The sequence below is a fragment of the Balaenoptera ricei genome, chromosome 8 (assembly GCF_028023285.1).
Source record: "Balaenoptera ricei isolate mBalRic1 chromosome 8, mBalRic1.hap2, whole genome shotgun sequence".
NCBI lineage: Eukaryota > Metazoa > Chordata > Mammalia > Artiodactyla > Balaenopteridae > Balaenoptera > Balaenoptera ricei.
In genome coordinates, this window is record NC_082646.1 from 11,171,403 (window position 1) to 11,193,764 (window position 22,362).

Below are 22,362 nucleotides of genomic sequence, written 5' to 3' on the forward strand. Positions count from 1 at the left end.
GCCTTGAGCTTGACACCTGACATTAATCTTTGATTTATTTGGGAACTGCCCAAATCCTTGGAATTCTCTCTTTTTCTGCCTGATACCTATCTTAGACCTGCAGACATTTATAAGAGATTCCAATGGGGGCTCAGCATCTATTCACATAAAATCCACATGTCCTACCTTCCAGCTCTTGCAAAGCTAGATGCTGCAGTTTAATATTTAGGGAAACTATTTTGCCACTTAACACATCCCCTGCCCAGTTGAAATGGAGAACGTGTTCACCATCCAACACTAAATATTAATACCTCCAAATCTCCTTCCAAGTGCTTCTTTTCCTCCTACCCCATCACCCGGAAACACACAGTGATCCCACCACCTCGCTTTAGACCATTCCCTTCTCTTCCTCAGAACTCAGACACATCCCTCTTGACGAGTCAGGTTACTTTGGGACCAAACACATTCATATGACAACCATGTTTGCAAAGCACCTTCTGTTTATGCATCTGTCTTACGCTCTCATGTCTACTTAACGCTGTCCATTTTCTTTGATGGGATGCATTGAAAACTGTTCCTCCCATATTTCCGAGCAGCAAAACACTCAATAGGGAAAAATTAGTGAGCCAGAGATAACGAAGTGACTCAAATAAATCCTCCTATGAGTTTCACTAGTACAGAAGATGAGTCAAAGTACTTCACTGTGATGATAGGTAGAAATGCAGCTGATGGCATGGTGGTCCTCTGGTTCCACTGGTCCTCAGAGTAAGTCTATAACAAAACTGTTTATAGGGACAAAGGGGAAGAGGGTATCAGGCCGCTTTTGAGATCTGCATTCAGGTTCGCCTTTGTGGTGGAACCAGGACAGACAGAAGTAGCAGAGCTTTGGGAAACTCTCCCACGTGAACTTGGTCATATTCACGACAATAGAACTGTAACCAGATGCAATTGCTCATATAAAATAAAGTGACAAAGGGACACACACCACATGTTAACAGTGGTTGTCTCTGGGATTACCAGGAAGTCTCATTTTCTTCTTGGTGCTTCTTTCATTTTTCCCAAATTTCTATAGTGAATACAAACTCCTTTTATAATCCAAAACATAAAACGTTTAAAAAGGTAAACTGGTTAAAATAAATCCCAAATGTATATACCCAAATCAGGCTCTCAAAGGGTCACTTGGAGTGTCTGTGTGAAAGAATTAAAAGCACAGACTCTGAAATCAGGATGCTTGTGTTCAAATCTCAGCCCTGCCTCTTACTAACTGTTGTGTACCTGGGCAAATTTCTTAACCTTACTGTGCATCAGTTTCCTTATCTATAACATGAGGATAATAATATCTTCCTTACAGGATTATTGTGAGGATTAAATTAGTTAATACACAAGAAACCCCCAGAACAATGCCTGGAATAAAACAATACTTATTTGCTATTATGACTTATTGCCATAGGACTACTATTGGTCAAAATGTTTAGGGACCGTCTTTTGGGAGTATTGTATTCAGGGTCTTAAACACATTCCCTTGAATCATTTCAATGTGATTAAAATTTCCTCCTTTGAAGATGTGCCAATTCTTGGGAGCAGTCAAGCTGTTTGGGGTTCGAAGTAAGGTGTGTTTATGAAATCAAGGGATCGATGTTCTTGTATTGCCTATCTACCGCCTATGAAGAATTCCATAAAACACACAGGCACACATACCCCCAGGTAATTCAGCACCACCTAGGGTGTGATCAATCCCTGGGTAACTAATAGGTTCTGCTTCTGCTAGAGAGAGATTGAAAACTAAAGTTTAATTATGAGACCTCTTCATTCAATTGATCTTGAAGGCTTTATGTACTAGCATACAACCAAAGGGCAAATTTCATAAAAGGCTGATGTACATTTAAATTTGAGCCTTTTTTCTCTTCCTCAAAGTTTGCTGATGCTGAGTTTTAAGTATGATATGTCATTGTTTTCACACAAATATTCCCAAACATTACCAGTTGTCACCTGGCGTTAAATAGGGTTGCGACATGACAATGATAACATTAGCATTTTTAAAAGCATAACATCATTGTTCTTCTGTAAATTGTTGCAGGCTCAAATTACCCTACACATAATCTTTTTGAAAAAATTAATGGGGCACTGGCATCAAAGCCAGTTAGGGTTGTATAAAAAGAATGGCAGCCACTTCCTTTTGCTGGGACCCTACTGGTCTTGTGTGAGCCCAATTAGCGCCCTAATAGGACATGGTGCAATTGTATGCTCCACCGTGTACATAAAGGTGAGTAAAATGTGCACTGGACATCTTTTCCCAAGATGCAAAGGATTTTGATAAAATATAACTGGGTTGTCGCAAAGCAAAAGAATCCTTTGTGTTTCTGATTACTGAATTCTTAAAAAAAAAAATTCCAATTTAAAAAAAAGGCTTCATTGATCTAGCATCAGTAGGAAATATCGTGTTCTACATATATGATTTTGCAAAGCAATTGAAGTTTACCTCTTTCTGTCTCCAAATGTCATTTTTAATCTTTCTGGTGGAAATCTTTTAAAAATGTATTACCTCCACCCTTCAATTCCCTAAACAGTATTACTATTACAGACTTCTAATATTGTACCAAAAGGGCAAAGTAGCATGGCGAATAAGAACACAAACTTAAGAATGGAATAAATCTAGGTTTGAGTCTAGATTCTACCACTTCCTACATGTGACATCTTGGAGGTGTCACTCAGCCTCTCTTACGAGCAATTGTCCTCATCTCTTAAAATAAAGGTTAATTATCTAAATCACAGGATCACTTTTAGAATTTAAAAAAAAGTTTATAAAGAGTTTAGCACAGCAACTGGTAAAGAACAGGGGCCAAACGGAAGAGAACCATTATTATTTTAATCAAGTGGGTAATGTAACTTGTAGGACTCTGTACCTTTGGGGCCCGATAGGGTCTATACTAAATGGCCCCAACAAACTGCTGAATTCCTTTATCTCTAACAGAGGTTTTTGATAGTCTATATTTTCTGATAGCTTTTCATTTGTTGTTGTCAGGGTTTCTGCCTTAATAGTCTTTTTCCATTTTTAATTTACTGTGGGCTAGGGAACCAGAGACTCATAGCTGACAAATGTAGGCAGAGTTTGAGGGCTACATTGTCACCCCAAGGACTCATAAACAGTATCTTCCCAGGGATAAACTTTAAAATCAACACATAATAGGCAGAATAATCTTACAGAAACACAGCTCTCAAGCCAGGAAGATATTATTATAGCCCAGTCTGAATGCATTGTTAACATCAGCTACAGAATGTTTTGGTGCGGGGAGGAGTGAACTCAACCACAAAACAAAAAGATGACTCAGGGTGCCAGACATGGGCAGTGCCCAAGCCCTGTCCAGGGGAAACTGGCAAAGGGACTTCAAGGATTAAGATCCCATTGGCAAGACCTTCTTAAATAGAAATGGATACAGGGAGTATCTATATCCTGAAGGTTTCAAATACTAAGTTCATATGGAGTAGATTCTTCTTCTAGTGGAACGTCAATCATTCGTTGTCCGTTCAGTATTTATTGGGCGACCAGTATTCATGCCCGGACCCCTCCCACTTTTATTCTGCGCCCAAGCTCAACAAGCAACCTTCTCGTCGTAACTGGCTTCTTAGGTAGAGCTCCTTACACGGGGAGAATGTACTGGCCACGTTAACCTGCTAAGAGACAGGGTGATTTCCCGAGGTGAATTAATAAATGGGCGTTATTTTGTTGCATATCAGTCTCAGGAGCTTGGTTAAGGTGCGTTTGCCATCGAGAGAGAACTCTCTATCATATGTCGACAAAACCCGCTATCTAAGCCTGGAACCTAAGGGCTAGGCCATGACCGGATGGTAGGTATCCCCTTGGGATTTTTCTGGGCACAAGGCACTGGATTGAGGGTGTTCACCCTGACACTGAATGGTGACAGGAGGCAGGGTGGCACAGTGATACAGAACAGGAGCACTGTTCTATTGAAGGCTGGTTTTGCCATTTACTTTCCGGTTTCCCTTAAGCAAATTACTTAACTCCTCTGAGCCTCTTTTTCCTCATCTACCAAATGGGCTGATAAAACTTCAGAGATTGATTCTGGCTCAATATTTAAACAAAAGCAACATCCCGGAAGATGCTACACCAAAGCACCTGCCCTCTCCCACCCGTCCATACTCTCCAGTCCTGACTTTGTAGGTCCACCTGCCTTTCATCACTGATCAGAGGCAAGCGTGGCATCCCTCACAGACTTCATCACCTCCAGAAGCCTCCCGAAAGCGCTGTTTGACACAGAGCTCATCATATCGCTGTGCTTTCTTCTCTCAGATTTGAAAATTGCCTTCTTAGCAAATTGTCTCTTAGCAAAGGTAGTTACAGCTTTAAGGTAGGCACTTAGCTGTCATCCCGGCAGAATAACTTTATTTACTTCAAAACAGCCACCAAACCTCCCCTCTCCTCAGCCAACGCAAGTAGACATCGTGTTCTTCGAGGATCCACCATCTGAGACCAGCTTGTTAATAACAAAATCATTCCAGGTCTTAGTGTTCTCTTCTCGATGAAATAAACATGCCTTTAAAACAGACAAATCAAATGGTGTTCGGAGACTGTATTAACCATCTTTATTGCACTCCAAAGAACAACTCGAGACACGCGTAGAGAGTGGATTTTCAAAGAGGTGTTTTCTTGACCCAGTTAAATTTTTATTCAGTGAAAAAAGTTGACATTGAGACAAAAATGATTTAAAACTGTGCGACAATATAGTAAAATCTTCAGCATAAACCAGTGATTTGGAAACTTACTGAGGCAACTGAAATGATAAATATCTAATTCCACTTTGGAGAGAAGCAAGTATACAGTGTTTCACCTTAAGAGCAGAGTAGGCCTTTATTTTGCTGCAAATACTTTTGATTTTTGCCTGTAGGTTCTAATAATTCATAACAGGAGTCTTTAATTGAGAAATGACATGGACTATCAGAGAATAATGTTCTATTCCAGCATTCGTACTTGTCCCATTTGAGCTATTACACATGAAACTAATACCGTTCTTGGGTTACTTGGCTCTGATGATTTAATTCAAAATAGGGCTGCTCAAAATTAGTGGGCAGAAACATATACACGACCCATCCTCCCTCAACCCATGTTTGCTGGGGGTACCCCTTCTGAAAACATGCTTGCCATCTGTGTACCCAACAACACACATAATCTCTCACTATCTGCTCCATACCTCAGTCTTGCATAGAAAGTAGTCTATATAAACTTAATGCACTGGCTTTTATTACATAAAAATTGTACCTGAAAGGCAGCACACGCTTCCTTTAAGAAAAATAATGCAATAGGAACGTCAAGATACAATTATCAACACGAGTGAAGATTCTGCACAGCATTTTGGAGTCAATCCCTAAAATCAATATGGAAGTGGTATCCGGTTTGCTGACTTCCCTGGATCCTTTCTTTGAGGGACCCCCAATTCTCTGCAAGGAAGAGAAACGTCTCAGGGATTCACTGTGACACTCTTAGTGGGAAAGCGACCAACCAAACCCGACAGCATGGGGTTTCTGCCCTTAAGGAAGCACTGAGAACATGACCTCACTAGATGGAGAGTTACCACTAGGTGAATATTTGAAGGCAGGATTGTCCAGTCCCCCTGCCCAAAAATGTCCACTGGTCTGAGAAGTTCCTTAAATTGTTGGAGAGCTGCATCTAGTGGGTCACACATTGGGCAGAGAGAACATATAGCTGTGTGTTGCACATCTGTCCCCCACAAATATCCCCAGTGAAACTACCAGAGATGGAACCCCAGGAACCCCTCTTCCCAAAGTCAGAAGTTTCAACCAGTTACCCAGCTTCGTACCTATTTACCCAGCTTGCCAGGGCAGCCAGCGGTCACGGGAGTGTCTCACCTGTCTGGGAAAAGGTCTGCATAGGCATGGGTTCCTCTGCAGAACTCTACTCTCTGTTATTTTATCCACACGGACCCACATCTCATAAGGCTTGAGGGGCATTCAATCCATCAAGGGGCAAAACCAACTTCCAGAGGAAATTTATACACAATCCCCCACCCGCCAAACTGTAGTGGTCCACTCGTGGTCCATCGACCACATGAATGTGGGCTTCTGAAATTCTAATGCATCCTGGAAGAAAATAAAGCCCTTTCCCTGTACAGTGTGAACTTTGGAGGTGGCATCTCCAACGAGGTACAAAAGCCCCTTCTTCAAAGGCTCCAATTGGTCACAGTGAAGACAATTATCTGGTCACCTTCAAAGGCTCCACGGAGTTTCTGTTCTCATTTGCTCTTGTCGCTCCCACCTCGGGACTCTTGCAGACGGCGTATATACATCAAACCTCACAAAGCTATGCAGAGGGAGGTGAGAGTGCGTGCTTCAAAAGTTCATAAAAATAGACAATTTCCACATAGCTCCATCTATCTAGCTTAGTCTTCGGGAACTTAGCTCTTCTGTTTATATAAAATACTCTAGCCCTAAAAGGCTGCTTTTTTTCCAACAGCCCAGTAGCATTTTCCAAGGAGAGGGGTGATGGCCAGTCTATACAGTACGGTGCACTAAGCATTGGCAGGCACTGGGAACAAGACTCGGAAGCTCAGAAATATCTCAAGTTGCCAACTGGAGACATGTGCTCTGTAGAAAGGCTTGCCTATGGAAAAACTGAATATAAAGTCTCAGAGCCTTTGATATCAGCTTTCACAAATGCCACCAAAAAGTTGGCAGAAAAAGAAAAGAAGAAAATAGACTTTCTAGTGGTTCGATTAAATGACTTGCCTCCCACCAGATCATTCATCTTTCAGTTACTTAAAGTGCGTATTTATAAAAAGGGGAGGTGGTAGGGCTCGGAATTTTGAATGAAACTCCACGGTAAGACAAGATAAAGCCAAAGAAATTCCAGTCTTTAAAAACATAACACAGGAAAGAGATAGAAGAAAAACATGCTGGAAGAAGGTTTGTCATTTACCACCACTCACGACATACTAAACGTCTACAATTGAAAACACTCCTCAAACAATATATATATACACAAATAAAATGTTTTAACTAAAAAAAACTTTAATTGGCTCTTTGTTTCCCAAACACTCCCCAGGTAGAACAAAACTATGTTATCAGCCAAGAATGATACTTCTGGTTAAAAGGAAGCAAATACTTGTGAGAAGGTGATGCATTGCATCTAAGAGGAGATGGGGTTTTGACAAAGCTTGCAGATGAGGGACACATATGCAGAAGCATGACTCTGGAATATCCCCAGAGCTCACTGCTTCTCGTTCAGGAAGAAGTTCTGCAGTGAGGTGCATACGATAGGCGTCACAACAATGCTAGACACTGCTGCTGACGATACTAGGTCTCCAGAGTGGGCACCAGTCCCCAGTGGACTTCACACACCTGCCAAGTGGCCACGGTTTGAATACAGGGGAGGCATTGAAAGGCAGAAGGATACAGCCCAGCTTATTTTACAGAGCACATCAACTCTAGCGTTGCCACTACCATGAACTGGATCAAACGGTCTCAAATTCACACATCTCCTGTCTCTCTGTAAGAGTGAAGAGCATTTTCTCTTTAAACTGGGCGGGGGTACACGTGAGGCAGGGGGAAGAAGAGAAGAAAAGAGAAGGCACTGACCCAATTCAAAACGACTGCATATATCAGAATGGATTTTTAAGGACAGTAAGCGGCCACCTCAACACAAACACAAAACTTTACATTCGACATTCTTCAGCGGTAAGTAAAAACAAAACGAAACAAAAAATCCCAAAAGGAAAAATTAGGTACTATATCTGCCAGTGTAGCTATCATGGCACAAATCTAGAACTCTCTCCCACAACCAGAGCAATGTTTTGCGATGACAATGACACCAGTGTATAATAAAGCAGTGTTATCATTTTGTAGCTTTCAAAGCTACATCTTGTACAGAGGCGTGTACAGTAAGAATCCATCCATTAATACGAGAGAGGAAGTTGTTGCTTGCAGGGCTTCCCGAGCTGCAGCTCTGTTTAACTGAAATGGAGCAATGACTCAACATGCTCTCCTGCCAAACACCGTCGTGTGACACACGAGTGAATAAAAATGGATTGTTTCTGGAATGGCAACAAAACTGCTTCTGTTCCCCACCCCTCAACCCTATAGGCGAGGGGCTCATAACATGTGTGGTGTCAGATGACCACTAAAGCCTTGCCCTATACAGAGTTCCAATAAATTAACAAAATAACACAAAAGAACCTTCCCCTGTCATACGCCCAAACACTTTCATAGCAACTAAATGCAAAAAAATTTTAAATTTGAGCATACTTTCGAGGAGGAGGGATTCTACCCGTCACTCTCGAAGTTTTTATTAAATACATTTCTGTGTCTTAGAAAAATAAAAAGAATGGCCAATTTATTGAACCAAAATTATCTCACAGACTTAAAAAGCATGCCCAGTAAGCACAGCCCTGTAAGACTACACTAATATCAACTCAAAGCAATTTGGTTACTAAAATCAACCTGGTTTGAAGTTCACAGTTGATTACGACAAAGTTTATTCATTCCTTTCTTTCCCCCTTTTTGTTGTTTTGTTTTGTTTTTTGTTTTTGGCCCATATAAAAATAACATATTGCAACTCAAAGTGCATCTTTTAAAATAAACCATCAACTATCTTTATCAAATAAAATATTTACACCATTTGGTTTCTAGTGAGGAAAGCTCTTTTAGGCGATCACCATGGGGACGTCGTCGGAAAATCCAGTTATCATTGGAGCATCTTCATCGTCGTCCCCTAAAGGCAAGACAATCAGTCCTTGGTGAGTTCCGGGGCACTTCCGCCCAACCCCACACCCCGCCACTGACCCTCCATCCCTACAGCACAAGCCCCAGCTGGAAAAGTCAGCAGCTGAGCCAGCCAGGCACAAGAATCGATGCTGAAACCCAGCCCAGCTTCTCTCGGACACTCTTGGGTCACCTGTTCCCCATCAACGGGTGGCCAAGCTTATTTTCATGGTACTTGAAATTAACCAAATAAGAAAAGTAAATCTTCGACGAGAGAGGATCTTATTCCCTACCCCAAAGTCCAGTGGGTGGCTTAGGTGCCCCAATTTGAGTTGTCCACACCCTATGCTAGCACAGTGAACGTCACTGTCTGTTTTCTCCTTTGAACCCACACTGCTCATGAAGAAAAAGATCTTACAGGGGTTTAAGCATTTAGCCAGACTGATGGTTGTCCCCTCGTGGGCCCTGGTACCATCCTGAACAACTAAGTGCCGATCTGCTTTCAGTGATCACTGCACGGCACCATGATGGGTGGATTCCTCTTGCCCCCAATAACAGAAGCAAAGAACCCACCAAAGAACCCACCCTATTCACGCAGGGCAGTCCAAGCGCCTGTGATAAAACAAGAAAGGAAACTGAGAAGAAAAGGGAGAAGACCTAATAACGAATGATCAGTGAGCAGGGAATACGTAAATGTCTGCATAAACAAAACAAAACTGTAACTAGTTGACAGAAAAAAATAAATATGTAAACTCACATTCAGCAGTCTGAGTTTGGACAAGCCCGAGTTTGGGGAAGGCCCCAAAACACACCTATTTAATTACATTTATTAAGTGGTCTACTTGCTCAATTAGCATTTAGGAATTTGAGCACACGGACATTTATAAAAGGAACATTTCCTTCTCTTCGCCATGCCATATGCCACCGATACGTAAAAGAAGAATGGCCAGTGAGGTTGTGCTAGCCATCAGAAAGAGAAACAGCAAGATGGGAAGGGCTTCTTTGGACAGAAGCCGATGGGGAAAGCATGGCTTTTTGTCTAGACTAACATCTCCAGAGACGTCAGGCCTCCAGGTCTGTGAAGGATGAGAGGGGTCAGAAATTCTTAAGAATTTGCCAATACTTTGGGAATACCCAAAGCCCAGGGTCTGCCCATCCTTCCTGTAAAAGCCAAGCTCCTATCTGTTCTTTCACAGAACTCCCTGTCTCGGGCACACTATTTAAGAGAATACTGGTATTTTAATTTAGGAGCAACTTCAAAGCAAAGGACTCCAACTGATTCCACCCAAAGCAGTGGGATCACTGGTTAGTAAAGCACTCTGCTAGCGTCAAAAGATGAGCTCGAGGCAGGCGTTTCCTCAGCAAGCCCCTGGCTTTGTGGGGTCTGCCCTGGGAGGAAGAACCCCGTGCCCTGCCGCACTCACCCAGGTCATCCCCCGAGGAGAAGACGGCCGAGCCCAGCCTGGAGCTGTAGTGGCTGTTGGCAAAAGCGGTGAAGCTGCTCTGCAGCCTCCGATGCTTCGTGTACAGGACGGCAAACCCGACGCCCAGGCTCAGCAGTATCAGGAACAAGATGGGCACCACCACGGCAGCAACGTCGGTAGATCTGGCCGTCTGGATCGCGGATGCGTCCCCACCTGCCAAGGCAAGAGGCCAACCCGTAAGCCTCCCACGTAAGGGCGGGAGAACGGACTGGGCAACCCCTCACTGCCCCACCCACCCCAAAACGCCAAGAGCTTGCAACACCTCCCCGAACCGCCTGCCCGGTGTGGCACGTTCCTGCACGTGACGCCTGAATGTTTCCCGACTCCTTGTCGTGAGTGATGGAGGACAGGCCTTGTGCGTGCAAATACGGTAATTACATTAGGCTCCTAATCACGGCCTTGTTGGTTATTTAGATAATCTCTTGGAAGGGAGACCTTTGTTGGGGTACCAACACTGATTTCATTAGCGTTATTACTTAAGACCGCTTGCTTGCCTTACATAAGAGGACGTGAAATCAGACCACTAATTAACGAGATTGCAATTATTTCCCCCTACTTGGCACCAAAGTCACTCTGCACTGCAATTACCTGAAGCTCCATTAAGTGATACAAATGAGATTCCTTTACTGCAATACTGACTTAACAGCTCATGAAGTTTTATGAGGTTTTTAAACTTAAATAAGAGAGAGAGAGAGAATCTTTCCATATACGTTTAACATTTTTTAAAAGCTCTTTGCAAAGCCATTTGGGTCTCTATAACCTAACAGTAATGCTCCCTTCCCACTGTTTTAAACAAATACTAGCTTTATCATGATGTACTGACAAAGTTGTAGCAACAGGGCTCTGGGGCAAAGCCATCTCCCTGTTGGGTTAGAGCCAGCCTTCCTGGAAGGGGTAGATTTTTATGTCATAAATCCTGGGGAAAGTCTGAACCTGAGGCAGGAACATGGCTTGCAGGAGTCAGTTTTAGCTAAGGAAGCAAAGTGGACTTCCTCGGTCTCCATGAGGAGCTTCATCAGGCTTGAGGTTGTTCCCTGGTGCAGGGCGAGGTGATGCGGGCCAGGGCTCTGCCTTGTGGAGAGAGCTCAGGAGCTGCCCAGGGCTTCATCCCAACAGGTCCTCGTAAAGATGGGCCAGAGAGCAGCCATTTCCTGTGAGCCTGATCTAACAATTCAATAGCCGCGTCATTAATTTCCTGCACTATTGACTTACTGGAAAAAACTCTCCCAAATCTCGGTTCACGTGTCCCAACCTAATCCCAGCTGTGAAGTGGTAAATTGGGGGAAAGCTCTGGGCTGGAGCAGTTAAGAGGAAGCCAGCGCGGTGGAGGCGGCAGGAATGAGTGAGCTCCCGTCCTCACCCCGCCTCCGAGGGGACGTGAACATCAAGGGGCAGGACGTGGCCCGAGAGGTCTACCTGAGAGATTCTCCCACCTGACAGTCTTGGATTTACAAAGGTAGCTGGCAGATGTCTTCACAGCAGTTTTCCCCAAAGTCTATTTCACAGGTTGCTAATAGGTTTTACTTAAAAAGGAGACTCTATTTAAAAAAACACTAGGACAAGAAGAGTTTGGTTGTTTGTTTCCTGTAGAAACTTCTCAAAACCTCAAACATGCGACAGTTCTCCAAGGGATGTGGTGTGCAAGGTTTCCCTCTTTTAGGGAGATGCCAAGGATAAGGATTCCACCAGAAGCCATGCCGGGAAGCGTGATGGAACATATAACAAGTCTAACATAAGATTCTGAGCTTAAGCACTGGTTAGTTCTTGGCTGGGAATAAATGGAACTACAAAGGCCAGTGGCAAAACATTTGTTGAAATCCTGGCTAAGCTATTACAATCTGAGCAGAATTTCCATGTAAACGGAAGGTTCCTCTCCCCTGCCATCAGCATGGCCCGACGCTGCTGTCTGTGAGTGTCCAGAAGACAGAGATCCCAGGTCAACTTCAGGCTTTGATCTGAGGCTGACGGTGAAGATGAAGGGGAAGGCTGGGAAATCAGGGAGTCTGTGATGAGATAATCTACTGACTTGCAGAATCCTAGGGAATATTAGCATATTAGAAGCTCTGAACAGTCCTCCAAAGAATAAAAACAAAACTCATTAAGCTAGTGCTTCCCAAGCAGAATCTCCTTTTTAAACAAAACCTCCCTTTCTTCTGCTTTACATTCAGAATATGGTCACCTTATAATCCCAGCTCCTCACACCACGCCTGACTCAGGAAGTATTTGTTAAATATATCAGTGTCTGATTAAACTGATGCATAAATGATTTTCCTTTGAGCTGCAAGAATATTTTAAATGCGTTTTAGAAAGACACATGTTCATCAAGCCATGCTACATCCTTGATATATTTCCCCGGAATTGAAGATGGAAATGGGCAGCAACAGCAACTTACCAGATCCCAACTCATCATAGAGCAGGACAGCAGGCTCCCCACAAATCTGGCTGCCAAAAAGGCATCGTGCTTGGACAGTGAAAGTATAATTATGACCCAATTTCAGGTTGGAGATTTTAAAGAAATTGTCAGTAGTATTCCCAAGGTAAGCTGTGATATTCATGGCACTATCAAACATGTGTATCTCGTAGCCCTGAAAACAAACACAGGAGGGATTGCTCAGGAAGTTAAATAAGGAATCTGACAGCTGCTATTACTGGTTCCAATTTTGTGAGCTCCTTATTGCAGACATTTATAGATGCTAAAGCAGTGTGTGTTTCGTACCAGTTCTTTGTACATTAGCACTGAGATGTTAGATTCAGAAAAGGGGAACTTCCTCATCCCCAACATCTCAAATAACTACCCACTTCTGAGCCACACAGTAGAAATGAAAAGCACAGACCTAACAAAAGCCATTTTAACAAATACTTCAGTACAGAATTCAGAGTTCTGGTCAGCAATCCACTTATCTCAAGGAATATTAAATGAAACAAAGAATCCAGACAATACAGCAACAGGTCATTGAAATGAGATTGGACCGATAATAAATCCAAGTTGCAGCGGACTCCAGGCACGGGGTAAAAAATAAAAACAAGACATTTCTCCTTAGAACAGCCTATACAAACTCCATTGCTGGCTTGCAGCTCACTTCCTATCTCCGTGCATTCTAGCTCATCCAAGCTGATCTCAGCCCCAGACCAGCCTGGCCTTGAACTAAGCAGCACTGCAGCAGCTCAGGCTCTATTCACTGGGGGAGTGTGAAATAAGCACCCTACTTAGACCGGCTTGGGGAGAGTCTTGGACACCTGTGCTGGAAAAATCCCTCTTGGAACAGCCCTAACCCAGCATGCTGGCTGGGATCAGGACTGACTCCCAGACTTCTCGGTTGATCTCCAAGTCTTCCAGTGTCATAGCTACCAGCACCTCCCCCCGGCAAACCCCCTCCCGTCTTATTTCTACCCACATATTGGGCCCCACTGCATAATCATGGTCTCCTGGTTCTCATTCTGTTGACCTGCCTCTTCTTTGAACTCTAAGTCAGGAGGAAGGAAGAAGGACCCATTAAGCTTATGCTGGAACTCTCCACTGGGAATGGAATACTGACTGCAAGCCCAACCTTTATAAAGCCGGGCTCCTGCCACGCTGATGACAATCGGCTGCCCAACTGGGTCTCCCAATAGCACCTGCCTGGAGTCCTACTCCTGCCTTCTTTTTTATAAACTAGTAACTAGCATTTATTACTTTCTATCTAATATATATGTGGTGTAGGACATTTGCAAAATACATAAGGGGGATAAAGAAAAAAAATGTAAATGATACAAACATCAGCCACCCAAAATCTACTTGACCAACCCTCTTCGAGTGGGCATTTAGGGTGTGTCCTCTTTCTTACTGTCATAAATCAAGTTCTTTATGCACACTGTTTCCTTAGAGTAAAATCCTAGAAGAATTGCTAGATCAAACGATGTAATACTTTCAACGTTTCTGATACCTATTGCCAAAGTGCCTTACAGAAGGTTGAACCCATTCACATTCCCAGAGCACTCCTCTCCCCAACTATGACTCATATTGGTACTACCCTCCCCCAAAACTTTTGCCAATTTAATGTGAAAGTGCTGTATCTGTGCCGTTTAGATTACTAGTGAGGCTGAAACTTTATTTTCTTTTGCTCACTGCTGCTTGAAAATTTTTACCTTGTTACCTGTTCCTTATTCAATATTATAACACAGTTGACCCCTGAACAATGTAGGGGTTGGGGCCCTGACCCTCTGAGCAGTCAAAAATCCGAGAATAACTTAGAGTGGACCCTCTGTATCCTCGGTTCTGCATCCTTGCATTCAACCAACCACAGATGGTGTGGTACCCTGGGTTCCACATATAAGTGGACCTGCACAATTCAAATCTGCGTTTTTCAAGGGTCAATGTGTTTCTGTTTTGAATTGATCTGAAAGCTTTCTTTACACTTAAATATATTAACCATTTATATGTCACAGTTGTGAGAGCTGTGAGAATTTTCAAATTTTAATTTAGCTTTGCTTCTGGCATCACACTGGGACGATTTAGAACTGTAGGCCTCTTTGCCAACGCTCTACCCCGAGGTAGCCACGGTTGATTTACTGTGTATCTATGTAGCTCACGCTTTGCTGACAATGGGGCCAACCCAGCTCCACTGGAGAATCCGTCCACCCTTGGATGGCAAATCTATTCCCAGGTGCCACTCTCCTCCTCCTCCTGTCTCCTGCTGTGAATACAGTAATTGGTCTGCTAATCACAAAATGAAACAAGGTGTTTTTCATATGTCAACAGACTATCTTCAAGCACTTCCTGCTCACTGGAAAGAAACTGGTAAGATTCCAGGTTGACAGTGCAGCTCGGTTCCCCAGTACTGAAGCCACAGCCCCGCCCTCAGGCTGTTTGGGAAAAGACGGGGCCCCAGTCCAGCCTCAGGAAGCACAGTGACGACTCCAGCCCATTTCCCTATCTTTCAGGGGACGACAAGTTCAGGATTCAAAAGTGCTTAGTGCAGAGATTCACATCTTTAATGGGCAGTATAAACATTTCACTAATTAGCAATCCCACAGAAAATGGTCCTTTAATTCTCAAGTTCACTCCCCTGCCCTATTCTTTCTTTTTATTCTGTGCCAGCATGCTGTTAACGAGCTCATCTCCAAAATGGCATTTCAATTGGATTTCCAAAGTCACTGAGAAGGAGGGAGGCACTTACCCTGCTTTCATTAAAATGCTTTTCCTTCAAAGCCAAGCTTTTCCAAAACAGAAGAACATGGTCATTTTCTGTTATGATTTTTAAGGCATCAGGTGCTGATAATGAAACTGAAAATTAAAGATGAAGTAGGATGCAGTTAGTGGCTCAACATCTGAGTCTCCGTTTTCTTGTCTGTCAAAGGTTGATTAAATAATGCTAACCTTGAAGGGATAGGTTAAGGAAGGAATAATACACATATACCGCTTAGTATACAGCCTAGCACATTGTAGACACTCTTTAACTGGCATCTCTTTTGTTGTTATAATATCTTTAGCCAAGAAATTTGGACATTACCTAGACTCAAGGATGGCCAAAAACAAATGGGGTAGGGGGAGGAAGGGATGGGGCGGGATGGAACCGTGTTCAAAGTTTACCTGGACTTCTGCTCTGGTTCCAGTCTGCTTTCGTGCTCCAAATGCCAGAGGCCTTAGAGCTCAGTGAGGGGCTAGGGAGCTCGGTCTGAAGACAGAGCCCTGGAATGACCACAGAGCATGGCCCAGGCCCATGGTTCACACTGCCAGCCTCTGTTACTGACACTCCTGATATTGTCTGCTGCTGTCCGAATAACTGAGCTTATTACTTGCTCTCTGAACTTGAGCCTGACTGCTGAGCCAGCCTGGAGCTGGCAGCAAATCCCCCTTTAATCTGCTGCCCAGTTACTGGTCTCCGTCCATTTCTGCATATGATGTTGCCACAAGGAACCATGACGACTTCAGTCCAGGTGCCCAGATGCAATGCTTGGCTTTAAGTGGTAAATACTCAGTTTTATTTCCTAACTCTCTTGGAAATGTCAAAACCAGCTAGGGGAGGGGAGACTAAAGGAGATGGAGAATATGAAAATGACAGCGACTCCCCAGCCCACAGTGCCCTGGCCACCACCCTGCAGCCCAGATCCTGGGACCCCTGCACGGCTCTGCCCCAGCATGGACACTGCGGCTCGTCTTGGCACTTCCTCTGCAATTACTGACAGAAATCCCATGTCTTCAAAAAAGTAAAAAATAAAAAAAGGAAAAAAAGAAATCCCATGCCTAGAGGCGTTCTGGCGGCACTGGGAGTGCCTTGCTGGGTGAGGAGGCCTCCAATCGCTCGTCTGCTTACCTGTGGTAATTTTGATACTGGAGTCTTTGCTCATGTTCCCCAGCTGGACAATGACATGGTATTTCCCGCCAGGCTCCAGCTTGTTAAGGGTGTATTCCATGGTACTGTTGTGGGATTTTACCTTGTAGCTCCTGTCACTCTTCCTTATTAGATCTTTAACTGCAATTGCATACAGCTAGGACAAGAAAAAGACATTTTAATGGCAATCAGGAACCTGGAGTTTTTTTTACTCTTTGTAGTTCAATGGTGGCCCACGTAACATAAGTATGTCAGTGGCTGTGACCCCCGGCAACAATATTTTGAGCCCCAGTGTCTGACTCTGTTCTTTGGAAAGCCTCTGGGGTAGTCATGTCCAACCTTATAACCAGTATTCACTCCCAGATTTGTGCAGAGAATTGTCAGTTTGATCCACCTACTCCCCTCCCCCCAAAAAAACAACTCTAGGGAAAACCACATTTGTGGTGGCAGCAGCAGGTAGGTTGGAACATGCAAGAAAAACCCCAGTTCAGTGTTCAAATTCTCCATCTCCACCACTGCCATAGTGTCGGGATGTCGTCAGAGGGGAACAATGAATGGAAGTGTTCAATCCCAGCTCTAAAAGACAAAAAAAAACCCATTTACTTTCTCCCAGGTTGCTGCTTACATCTATGGGGACAGGGAGAAAATAACAGGACAGGGAGTAAGCACAGGCAACTCAATCATCAGGAAGAAGCTGAGAGTCCAGAGGAGTCTTTGTGACCAAGCATTTAGAACCACCCACCCCTGGGACGGCAGGAAGGGCAGAGGGCATGGAGGTCAGAGCAGCCTGGGCAAGGGAAAATGGGAGATTTTTTTCTAGAATCAATGCCTCTTCCTTTAGGGCACGGGCTAGCAAACTTTTTTGTAAAGGTTCAGAGAGCAAAAATATCTTCGGCCTTCAAGAATAGATGGTCTCTACCACAATTACTCAACTCTCTTGTTTGTAGCATGAAAGCAGCTGTAGATAATGTGTAAACGAATGGGTATAACTTGGTTCTAATAAAACTTAATTTAGAAAAATAGGCAGTGGGCTAGATTTAGATTTGTTAGTGAAGGCAGAGAAAGCAGAGGAGGGACAAACCAGTATGGCAGCCAGGATACTGGAGACGCGACAATGAAGAAGAGGCACCTGTAAGGACCCCGTCTTTGACCAGGCAGCAATAGGGGGAGACCTCCTGCTGAGCTCCAAGCTCCAGGCCTAGGTTTCTTGCCCCATTACAGGACCCACCCGCCCCCGAACCAGACCATGCGTCCCCTCACCAGGTCCTGGTCAGGAGAATCGTATGGGGATTCCCACTTGATGACGGCGGAGGTTTTGCCCGTATGAACCACGTGCAGGTGACGGGGAGGAAGCCTGCTATCCGGGATCATCCTCACCACGACGTAGTCAGAGGACGGCCCCTGGTAGGGCGCCACCACCCGGACCTGAAACAAACACCACTCGAACTCATGCAGTTGTCACCAAACCACTGTTTCAACAAAATAGTGACATATGGATACAATTAAAATTCAATGCATACAAAAAGATGTAGAATAATTCCCCACCTACCCCAGATCTCCAATCCATTTTCCCAGAGGTAGTACTAGTAATGATTTTATGTGCTTCCTTCCAGAAATGTCTTACACAAATATAAGCCCAAATATACGGGTATGTGTGTATAGATACGTACTTATATATGTGTGTACTTATGCATGCATGTATATGTGTAGCCTACTGTTCTTAATTTTTTTTACACAAATGCGAAAACATTACACATATTATTATGCTCTTCGCTTCTTTTACTTAATAATACAGCGTGGAGATTTTTCCAAATCAGTACATTTGGAGTTTGTTGTATTTGTGTTGGATGGTTGCACTATACTCCATCACAAAGATAAGCCATAATCCTTTTAACCAGTCTTCTCTTGATAGAAATTTGTTCCAAATCTTTTGTTTTCACGAGCAACAGTATACCAAACATGTTTTTCCATATACCTTGGCACACATGTAAAAGCATGTAAGCTAAATTCCTAGAAGTGGAATCTGACAAAAGCTTTTATTTATTCCTGTGACCCATTCGCCAAGTTCTCAATCCTGCACAAGGGAGCTGTAGTTGGTTAAGTGGCCGTTCATTCTGTGTTTCAAGTAAAAACCTGATGCTTGTGGAAAAGAACCATCCTCCCGTGTCTCTCTCTCTCTCTCACACCCCCTCTCTCTCACACAAATACATACACACACACACACGCACACATGCATCGCACGTGGATCCTGAAATCCACATCTCCAGCTCCCCAGGTCCTGGGTCTGAGCTAGGAGGCCAGCAATTAAGACATCCTCAAAAAATAAAACCTTCTTCTGTACTCCTGGCACAGGAAACTTACCAGAAACAAATACTGCTCTTCCCCACTGACAAGGACTGTTTTGTTGTGCTGTGATGTAGTCAAGCTCTTGGGGTTGCGATAGAGGTCAAGAAAGGACGTGGCATAGAAGATGCCGTAAACCTGGTAAAAGGAGAGAACAGAAAAGGACACCAGTTCAGTGGCCAGTGACCTCACTCTCATGAAAGCCCTAATTTAAGACCCGGGGAACCGCTTCAAATGAGCTCACAAAGAATTCTTCATTCAACATCTGTTTCATCAGCATTTACAGAGAAGGCACCCTGGGCCAGGCAGTGGCTTCCCACCTACAAAGATAAATACGGTGCGGACTCTCCTCAGAGCTTGCTTTTTTGAGGCGAGCCAGGCAGAGAAGAAAAACAGAATTACCAATAACAAGATGCAAATGTGGAAGGTTAGATGCCACACTAGAAGACTGCATAATGAACCGGGGAAAAGAGGGGGTGACCAAGGTGCGAAGGGGATAGCAAGTGTGCAAGCTTGTGGAGGGGGCATGGGGGGGGGGGGGCACTGCCGTCTGACTAGGACGTTCCCATCCTCCCCTCCTCCCTCAGTAGAATCCTGGTTCTTAGTGAGAACTGCTACCTGGAAACATGCCTACACCCACACCTCCCTCCAAGCAGCAGAGGCCACGTGACAGGGCTGGTCAACAAGATGCCAGCAGATGTCCCAGGCAGGACCTCAGTGAGGACACACTGAAATGCAGGGAGCGGTGTCCTCCTTCTGCCCTCCCGCTGCCTGGAATATGCAGGGTGATGTGGTCCAGGAGGCCCCCTGGACTGCAAGGTGATGCCACAGGGTGGAGGTGGCAGGGCCTGGGGCCCAGATCAAACTGTGCTGCGGCTGTAGAAGCTCCCAGATGGCTGAACTCCAAACGCTGACCGACTTGTAATTAGGAGGGAAATAAACTGTTGAAAGCCACGGTTACTCTCCATTCCTGTTCTATGCGCCCATTCTTAAGCCTAATTGGTACACGTGGAGTTTAAAGCAGGAGGTGGGAGTCTGATGGCCTCGTGGAGGGGAAAGTGGAAGCTGAGAGCATGTTTCTAATGGGGGAAGCATGAGGAAGCTTCCTTTGTAAGGTAGAAACAAAGGGCATTTTCTCCAAGAGCATATGAGCAGGCAAGAAAGGGGACTTGAAAACCGTACAAGTTTGGAGAAGCTGTGGGGATGAAGGGAGCCCATCAGGGACATGCAAAAGGACTTGTGTGTCTCAGATGAGCAAATGGGAATGGAACCTGTTCCATAGGGGAAGGAGAGAGCTCAGATGGGATGGCAGAGGGGGACCCAGGGTGCAGGCAGGCCTGACCCCAGAGAGGACAGGCCCGTGGCCACCATGGGGTGGAGGCTTCAACCAGGAGCCAGGAAGGGGGTCCCTGGAGCCACCGGAGCCAAGGTGTAAGAAGGCCCCACGCAGACAGTGATGGGGGCGGCTCTTGTGGTGCCGACGGCAGCCCTGAGTGAGACCCCAGCGTCCGCAGTGAGATGAGGACGGGTGGAAGCTGAGAGCTTCGTCCAGAGGACTCCACCGGCCCCTGACCCTCGGAAGGCTACCATGAGTGTAAGGGGTCTCTCAGCAAGGAGGAGGCCAGGCTAGGCTCCTCCTCCAAGTTCACGTGTGGTGAGACACTAAAAACGAGTCACGGGCCAATGTTCTGTACACGACGCCCCACTCTGTGCAGACAGCTGGGGGTGACAGGTGGGCAGGCTCTGAGTTGGGGACTTAAACAGAGACAAAGGCCCCTCTGTGATAAGGGTCTACTTCCAGGTAAAATGGAGACCAGGGGGTGGCTCTGGGCATTCTCATCTCTGTCCCTGCCCCAGAGTCAGGTTCTGGAGCGACAGAAGAGCCCAGGCTGTTAAATCAGCTGGACCTGAGCTCTAACTCGGCCTGCTGCTTACTGACCCTCGACTTTGGCCAGTTACTTCGCCCCCTCTGAGCCACGGCACCTCACTGGTGGAGCAGGAACGTTTACCCCACAGAGCTGATGAGAGGAGTAAGTGCGAGGCCATGGATGAAGGGCGGGCATCGTGCCTGGCACACAGTGGGTGCTCAGTTAACTCCTGCCTCTCCTTCCTTCTTCACGGCTGATCTCACAGACAATTACTTGCAAACCCTGGTTCTTTCCCCATGAACCAGTCCTGCCCCCAACGCACACTGAGGATGCCCTCAGAAGACAAGACGCATGCCAGTTCCCCCTCACCAGCCACTGAGGATTCACTAAGGCTCAATTACAGATTTAGTTCCATATGCTTTTCCATTTGGGAAACCCAGAAAACAATCCTCCCCTTCAAGACGTTACAAACTAGTTAGGGAGATGAGAGTAGACAGAAGATATCAAATCGGATACGTAGTATCTAATGAAACATTATGCTGTATGGCATCAACTCTAAAGATTTAGCAGCTCGTAAGGGAAAGAGATCCAGTAGAAGAGCTAGGATTTGACTACACAGCAGGAGGAGGAAGAAGGATTCCAGGGAAGAGAGAGCAGACGCCATGGTGCAGAGGCAGGAGGGGCATGAAAAGAGGCTTGGGAAGGTGCACCTAAAAGCAAAGGAGGGTGCACACTGTGGAAGGTGGGAAATCAAAACCAGGCTCAAACAGAAGCACAGATCTAATTCCAGTGAGTCAAAATGCATACATGAAAACAAAAGGCCTATATACAAGTAGAGCCAGCATCCTGGAATGAACTGGGGCGGGGCGTGTTTGGGGGGACAGAGAAAGCAACCTGTGGGTGGGGGATCCCGTAGGTGAGGAGGGGCTAGAGGAGCCTGAGGCATGGTCCTCAGGTGCGATACTCATTGTCCCTGCAGGTGACTTCTCACCCATCCCTAGGTGAGACTCCCAGCTCAGGAATGTGCCCCCTCCTCACACTAGGTCTATTCAGCAAACAGCAGGGGGCTCTTTGTCTTGGATGCCAGGCCAGGATGCAGAAAGGGATGCTGGGGCAGGATGTCAGGCGCCTCTAGAAGGTAATCCAGAACTGACTACAAGGGTAGCTTGTGTTTGGGGTGAGAAGAAAAACAACAGCAACAGAGGGGGAAGCCCTGGGGGTGTCTGGTGGCTTAGTGCCGGGGACAGTCCATCCCTACTCTGCAAGGGTCATCCTGGCTGACTTACCACATTCCTGGGGCCGGTCCAGGTGCATTCCACCGCCGTCTGATTGATGGCCTTGGCTTTGAGGCTCGGGGCGGGTGGGCGGACTCCTCTGGTCGTGACATGCTCAAATGCCAGAGGACTGTCCCCCAAGTCAGTCTTGGCCCAGGCAGAAATCTCGTAGGTTGTATGAGCTGTCAGGTTGCCAACTGGGGAAACAGGGACAAAGGGCTGGGGGCGGCAGTCAGGAATACATATCTTTATATGCACACCCTATTTTTTTTAATGTAATCTCTCCATTTAAGTGAGCCCCACATGCTGTAGAATTTTTATTACTTTACAAATTCACTCGGCGTGATTTATTAATGACTACTGCAAGCAACAC

General features: G+C 45.3%; 1 protein-coding gene across 3 annotated transcripts in view; it reads right to left on the minus strand.

Annotated features, from left to right (window-relative positions):
- Nucleotides 1-4,566: 4,566 nt before the first annotated feature.
- The window catches only part of SORL1 (sortilin related receptor 1), a 162,648-nt gene continuing 144,852 nt past the window's right edge, over nt 4,567-22,362 (minus strand). For all 3 annotated transcript variants that reach the window (XM_059930177.1, XM_059930176.1, XM_059930178.1), the window contains 8 exons: nt 22,002-22,186; nt 18,866-18,985; nt 17,765-17,929; nt 16,487-16,661; nt 15,350-15,456; nt 12,586-12,778; nt 10,134-10,346; nt 4,567-8,719 (listed from right to left, as the gene is read on the minus strand). In XM_059930177.1, the coding sequence (XP_059786160.1) occupies nt 8,652-8,719; nt 10,134-10,346; nt 12,586-12,778; nt 15,350-15,456; nt 16,487-16,661; nt 17,765-17,929; nt 18,866-18,985; nt 22,002-22,186 (1,226 nt within the window). In that variant the 3' untranslated portion in view covers nt 4,567-8,651. The remainder of the gene's footprint in view (nt 8,720-10,133; nt 10,347-12,585; nt 12,779-15,349; nt 15,457-16,486; nt 16,662-17,764; nt 17,930-18,865; nt 18,986-22,001; nt 22,187-22,362) is intronic.